The following is a 7,370-nucleotide window of genomic DNA, read 5'->3' on the forward strand; positions in this document are numbered from 1 at the left end:
ATGGTTGCTACCTGCTGTTGATTCATTACCAACCACTTCTCTCTGTGTGTCTCCAGTCCTGTCCTGGCCCCTCCTCAGTGTGGGGACTTTGAGAAGCTCCGGGAGATCTATAAGGACATCATGTGTTTCGTCAAGACTCAGATGGTGGAGAAACCAGGACATAACCAGGTAGGAACCAGGACACTAACCAGGTAGGAACCAGAACATAACCAGGTAGGAACCAGGACATAACCAGGTAGGATCCAGGACACAACCAGGTAGGAACCAGGACATAACCAGGTAGGAACCAGGACATAACCAGGTATGGTAGAAACCAGGACATAACCAGGTATGGTAGAAACCAGGACATAACCAGGTAGGAACCAGGACATAACCAGGTAGGATCCAGGACATAACCAGGTATGGTAGGAACCAGGACATAACCAGGTAGGACACAGAACATAACCAGTTATGGTAGGAACCAGAACATAACCAGGTATGGTAGGAACCAGGACATAACCAGGTAGGAACCAGGACATAACCAGGTAGGAACCAGGACATAACCAGGTAGGAACCAGAACATAACCAGGTAGGAACCAGGACATAACCAGGTAGAAACCAGGACACAACCAGGTATGGTAGAAACCAGGACATAACCAGGTATTGGTAGAAAACCAGGACATAACCAGGTAGGAACCAGAACATAACCAGGAATGGTAGGAACCAGGACATAACCAGGTAGGAACCAGAACATAACCAGGTAGGAACCAGGACATAACCAGGTAGGAACCAGGACATAACCAGGTAGGAACCAGGACATAACCAGGTAGGAACCAGAACATAACCAGGTAGGATCCAGAACATAACCAGGTATGGTAGGAACCAGGACATAACCAGGTAGGAACCAGGACATAACGTAGGTAGGAACCAGGACACAACCAGGTAGGAACCAGGACATAACCAGGTAGGAACCAGGACATAACCAGGTAGGAACCAGAACATAACCAGGTAGGAACCAGGACATAACCAGGTAGGAACCAGGACATAACCAGGTAGAAACCAGGACACTAACCAGGTAGGAACCAGGACATAACCAGGTAGGAACCAGGAGCATAACCGGTAGGAACCAGAACATAACCAGGTAGGAACCAGGACATAACCAGGTATGGTAGGAACCAGAACATAACCAGGTAGGAACCAGGACATAACCAGGTATGTCTCTGTCTGTCTGCCTGCCTGTCTGTCTGTCTGTTTGTCTGTCTGCCTTGTCTGTCTGTCTGTCTGTCTGTCTGTCCACCAGATAACAGGTTCTTCTCTCTCCATATAGGACCTGTGTCTGTCTGCTGTGAGGGACTATGAGGAGATCTTTCTCCAGTGTTCAGAGTCCTTCGACAGTGAGGACATGTGATCCACAGGAGGCTGCTGTCCGGAATGACATCAAACACCTGGAAACCGTGGAAACCAATGTATTTAACACCGTCCCACTGATTCAGCTCCAGCCAATACCAACGAGCCTGTTCTCCCCGCCATTAAAACCCCAACTTCCTGTCATGTCAGCACCTATTTGTTGTGTTTGTTCCTGGTGAAATGAAAGACACATTGTGTTACTTATTATTACTTGTTAAATGATCACTATTTGTGATTTGTTTTATAAATGTTCAGCTTTTAAAAAATACAATTATTGTTCCGGGCTTTTCTACCGTTTATTATTATTATAGACATGTTTTATACTCTGTACATTCCTGTTCAGTTTTATATGTCGATGTGATGATGAGGCGAATCATTCAGCAGTTTCTATTTGATGTGTATCATTGTTCAGCCTTTTAAACCGTTCAGAATCAGCATTTTGTCCAGACAGTCTTTCTCTGTGTATTAAAACCCTCAGCCTCAGAGTGTGATAGAGAGGGGGTGGTTGGGACGTGGAAGAATTTATAAAATGTAAAAAAATAAAACATATATTTTTTTTAAATATATCGCCTTTGTATCTTTATATCTTGTAATGTGGTTAACCTTAAAAATGTAAATGAACATGATTTAAAATCTTAAAATGCAACCAGAGTGGCCCTTCGATCGTGGGGAAAAGGACTGCACCTTTGAATCTGAAGGATTGTAGTGTGGCCTTTTGAGGCCGCTCTGCAATATTACTCTCCCATAAAACCTAGCGGTCAAACAGGGAAATGGTTCCAATGGTTTTCCCACCGTTCACGTTTTGGAACCGCTGTATCTACAGGCTTCTGAGTTTCACGGTCACTGGTTACATTCTAGAAATACAGATCACGTGTGGCAGTGTTTGTCTGTCTGTCTGGCTGGCTGGCTGGCTGGCGCGGCTGGCTGGCTCTGGCTGTCTCCAGCCCCGAAAGGCTGTCCCCTCTCTTCTACAGCTTATAGTGAGGAGACCGGTCCCCAGCTGTCCCCAGCCCCAGGCTTGTCCCCTCTCTTCTACCTTTATAGTGAGACCAGTCCCCAGCAGCTGTCCCCAGCCCCAGGCTTGGTCCCTCTCTTCTACCTTATAGTGAGGGAGACCAGTCCCCAGCTGCTCCCCCAGCCCCAGGCTTGTCCCCTCTTCTGCCTTATAGATGAGACCAGTCCCCAGCTGTCCCCAGCCCCAGCTTGGTCCCTCTCTTCTACCTTATAGTGAGGAGACCAGTCCCCAGCTGTCCCCAGCCCCCAGGCTTCTAGTCCCTCTCTTCTACCTTATAGTGAGACCAGTCCCCAGCTGTCGCCTCAGCCCCAGGCTTGTTCCTCTCTTCTGCCTTGTAGTGAGACCTGTCCCCAGCTGTCTCTGCAGCCCCAGGCTTGTTCCTCTTTCTCCTCTCTTCTGCCTTATAGTGAGAGCCAGTCCTCAGCTTGTGCCTAAAGCCCCAGGCTTGTCCTCTCTTCTGCCTTATAGTGAGCAGACTAGCTTTAGCTGTCCCCAGCCCCAGGCTTGTCTCTCCTCTCTTCTGCCTTATAGTGAGACTAGTCCCCAGCTGTCTCCAGCCCCAGGCTTGGTTCCCTCTTATTCTGCCTTATAGAGCAGATCAGATATCCCCAGCTGTGCCTCAAAGCCCCAGTCTCCACCTCACACTGCCTGATGATGTCCATGGTTGTCTGTCTGTCTGTCTGTCTGTCTGTCTGTCTGTCTGTCTGTCTGTCTGTCTGTCTGTCTGTCTGTCTGTCTGTCTGTCTGTCTGTCTCAAGGTCTGTCTGTCTGTCCTGTCTGTCTGTCTGTCTGTCTGTCCCTTTGTCTGTCTGTCTCTTCCTCAGTCCTCTTTCTGCATAATGAGCAATTTCCTAGCTTCTACCCCATCCTAACACACCTGCGGGGCACAAGGTTCTCCCCAGCCTGGTACCCTCTGCCTTAGTGAGAAACAGTCCACAGTATCGTCCTATCCCGGTGCCTGAGGACAGTATTCGTCCTATCAGTGCCTGATGACAGTATCATCCTAACAGTGAGGGACAGTATCATCCTAACAGTGAGGACAGTATCATCCTAACAGTGAGGACAGTATCATCCTAACAGTGAGGACAGTATCATCCTAACAGTGAGGACAGTATCATTCTAACAGTTCTCGAGGGACAGTATCATCCTAACAGTGAGGACAGTATCATCCTAACAGTGAGGACAGTATCATTCTAACAGTGATGATGCATTGTCTCCTAAGCAGTGAGTGGACAGTATCATCCTAACAGTGAGAGGACAGTATCATCCTAACAGTGAGGACTTATCCTAACAGTGAGGACAGGTATCATCCTAACAGTGAGTGACAGTATCATCCTAACAGTGAGGACAGTATCATCCTAACAGTGAGGACAGTATTATCCTAACAGTTGAGGACAGTATTATCCTAACAGTGAGGACAGTATCATCCCTAACTGTGAGGACAGTATCCTAACAGTGAGGACAGTGTCATCCTAACAGTGAGGACAGTATCATCCTAACAGTGAGGACAGTATCATCCTAACAGTGAGGACAGTCATCATCCTAACAGTGAGGACAGTATCATCCTCAACAGTGAGGACAGTATCCAACAGTGAGGACAGTATCATCCTAACAGTGAGGACAGTATCATCCTAACAGTGAGGACAGAATTATTATCCTCAACAGTGACAGTATCATCCTAACAGTGAGGACATATCATCCTAACAGTGAGGACAGTATCATCCTAACAGTGAGGTCAGTATCATCCTAACAGTGATGTTAGTATCATCCTAACAGTGAGGACAGTGTATCATCCTAACAGTGAGGACAGTGTTCATCCTAACAGTGAGGACAGTATCCATCCTATCAGTGAGGACAGTATCATTCTAACTTCCGAGGACAGTATCATCCTAACAGTGAGGACAGTATCATCCTAACAATAAAAAGAGGAAGTATCTATTCTAACAGTGTTCCTGAGGATGCACTGTCCCTAACAGTGAGGACAGTATTCCTAACAGTGAGGACAGTATTATCCTAACAGTGAGGACAGTATCATCCTAACAGTGAGGACAGTATCGTCCTAACAGTGAGGACGTGTATCGTCCCTAACAGTGAGGACAGTATCATCCTAACAGTGAGGGACAGTATCATCCTCAGTGAGGGACGGTATCGTCCCCGAACAAAGAGGACAGTATCATCCTAACAGTGAGTGGACAGTATTATCCTAACAGTGAGGACAGTATCATCCTAACAGTGAGGACAGTTCATCCTAACAGTGAGGACAGTATCGTCCTAACAGTGAGTACAGTATCATCCTAACAGTGAGGCCAGTATTATCCTAACAGTAGGCGAGTATCATCCTATCAGTGCCTGAGGACAGTATCATCCTAACAGTGAGGACCGGTTCCATTATTGTCTAAACATGCAGAGTCATCTAGAGTTCAACTTCCACTTTTAGCCATTTTTGGTTTGTCTGTGGCTTCCTCCCAGGCCCCCATATATCTGTCTGTGTGCTGCCTCCCAGACCTTCCTGTATATCTGTCTGTGTGCTGCCTCCCAGACCTTCTCCTTCTGTCCTGTTGCTGCCTCCCAGACCTTCATATTCTGTCTGTGTGCTGCCTCCCAGACCTTCATATAACTCTTTCTCTGTGTTGCCTCCCAGACCTTCCTTATATCTGTCTGTGTGCTGCCTCCCAGACCTTCCCATGCATATCTGTCTGTAGTGCTGCCTCCCAGACCTTCATATATCTGTCTGTGTGCACTGCCTCCCAGACCTTCATATTCTGTCTGTGCTGCCTCCCGCAGGACCTTCGAGAGTATCTGTCTGGCTGTGCTGCCTCCCAGACCTTCATATATCTGTCTGTGGCTGCCTCCCAACCTTCATATCTGTCTGTGCTGCCTCCCCAGACCTTCATATATCTGTCTGTGTGCTGCCTCCCTGTAGACCTTCACATATATCTGTCTGTGCCTCCCAGACCTTCATCATTCTGTCTGTGTGCTGCCTCCCAGACCTTCATATATCTGTCTGTGTTACTGCCTCCCAGACCTTCGCTATATCTGTCTGTTACTACCTCCCAGACCTTCATATATCTGTCACTGTAAGTCTGCCTCCCAGACCTTCTATATCTGTCTGTGTGCTGCCTCCCAGACAACCTCTGGTATATATCTGTCTGTGTGCTGCCTCCCCAGACCTTCATACTATCTGTCTGTGTGCCTCCCAGACCTTCAGAGATGTTTTTGCTTCATTTCATGTAACTTATTAGATGCAGAAAAATTATTGTATTTCACTTACAAGGGTTCTTTATTTCAGTTTTGTCGTTGGATAATCTGCCCTTTTAACCCCCCCAACTCTTCTGTCCAGAACAGTTTACCGGAGACCCCCACTCCTTCCCTGCACCAGCCACCAGGCCACTCATCAACACAGAGGCAAACACATCCCTGATGTACTCTCTATTAATTCATTACTAGAAGCCCGGCCCAGGCCCTAATTCATGCATTGCATTTTAAATGAATGAGCTGCTCCTTTAAATGTTTTAATAACCAATCAGATAAGAGAATTGTAAACAGGATGGATGGATGGATGTGTGTGTGTGTGTGTGTGTGTGTGTATGTGTGTTGTGTATTGTGTGTGTGTGTGGTGTGTGTGTGTGTGTGTGGGTGTGTGTGTGTGTGTGTGTGTGTGTGTGTGTGTGTGTGTGTGTGTGTGTGTGTGTGTGTGTGTTGTGTTGTGTGTGTGTGTGGCATGCGCAGTAGTTAGCACCTGAAAAGCACGCTGGAGGGAGCAGAGCTGATAAAACAGGTAGTGCTGCCTAAAGTCTCCAATTTCATTTTTAGAGGTCACACATTTTGTCCTGCTACTTTGGGTAGATATTCTCAGAGAGACCGGGAAGCCTGTGGGAAAGAGAACAGGGTAATGTATTTCCCGCAAAATAAAGTTGAGCTCGATCTTTGATTGATACATAGAGTTAGCATCTTTTACATAAACTATATACAAAAAGTTGTGTGGACACCCCTTCAAATTAGTGGATTTTTTGGCTTATCAGCCACACCGTTCTGTTTTAGGTTTTTATAAAATCAACCACTTACAGCCATGTCACTCCTATAGACAAACAATGGCAGTAGAATGCCGTATCAAGAGATTGAAGAGCTCACCAGTGACTTTCAACATGGCTAATCCGCCATAAGGTGCCAGGAGAACGCCACCTGTCCCAATGCATGTGCCAACTGTAAAGTTTGGTGAATAATAATACCTGGGGCTGTTTTTCACGGTTCAGGCCCCTTAGTTCCAGTGTAGGTGTCTTAACAGCCTACAAGCATGTTGCAAACTGACATTCTAGACTATTCTGTGCTTCCAACTTATAAATAGCAGTTTAGGCAAGGCCCTTTCCTGTTTCAGCATGACAATGCCTCCGTGCGTAACAAAAAGCGAGGTCCATGCCGAAATGGTCGGTTCCGAGATCGAAAAGTGTGGAAGAACTTGACTGACCCTGCGTTAAAGTTCACCTAGGGGGTCGTAATTGGGCATGTACCAAAATGTTTGATGTATTAGAATAATTGATTACGCTTATGTTGTATTAATATGAAGGGAGGGGTTATAAGGCCCCTCCCTCTTCTATTTTTATAGGGTCCTGGACTACAGAATTAACAATATATATACACATTATGAGGTTTACATTGTTCCGCAGTTCTCTCTCTCTCTCTCTCTCTCTCTCTCTCTCTCTCTCTCTCTCTCTCTCTCTCTCTCTCTCTCTCTCTCTCTCTCTCTCTCTGAGACAGAACTCTACAAAGGAGTGTAGAGATCAGCTACCTCTGGTGACATTCCACTATAAATCAAGCTTGGACATTTAGCTAAGCTTTAGACTAAAGAACATTTTTTTAAAAGGCCTTTTTATGAGGCAGCTTTGTAGACATGGTTCTAAAGGCCCTTGTTTATACAGCTTTGTAGACATGGTTCTAAAGGCCTTGTTTCTACAGCTTTGTAGGACATGGT

The 7,370-nt window shown here is 46.3% G+C and overlaps 1 protein-coding gene across 2 annotated transcripts in view; it reads left to right on the plus strand.

The window, feature by feature from the left end:
• Positions 1–1,500, plus strand: part of LOC106609832 (stimulated by retinoic acid gene 8 protein homolog) — a 70,832-nt gene extending 69,332 nt beyond the window's left edge. For both annotated transcript variants that reach the window (XM_045700325.1, XM_045700326.1), the window contains 2 exons: positions 57–168; positions 1,307–1,500. In XM_045700325.1, the coding sequence (XP_045556281.1) occupies positions 57–168; positions 1,307–1,387 (193 nt within the window). In that variant the 3' untranslated portion in view covers positions 1,388–1,500. The remainder of the gene's footprint in view (positions 1–56; positions 169–1,306) is intronic.
• Positions 1,501–7,370: the final 5,870 nt, after the last annotated feature.

This window comes from Salmo salar, chromosome ssa17 (assembly GCF_905237065.1).
Source record: "Salmo salar chromosome ssa17, Ssal_v3.1, whole genome shotgun sequence".
Taxonomy (NCBI): domain Eukaryota; kingdom Metazoa; phylum Chordata; class Actinopteri; order Salmoniformes; family Salmonidae; genus Salmo; species Salmo salar.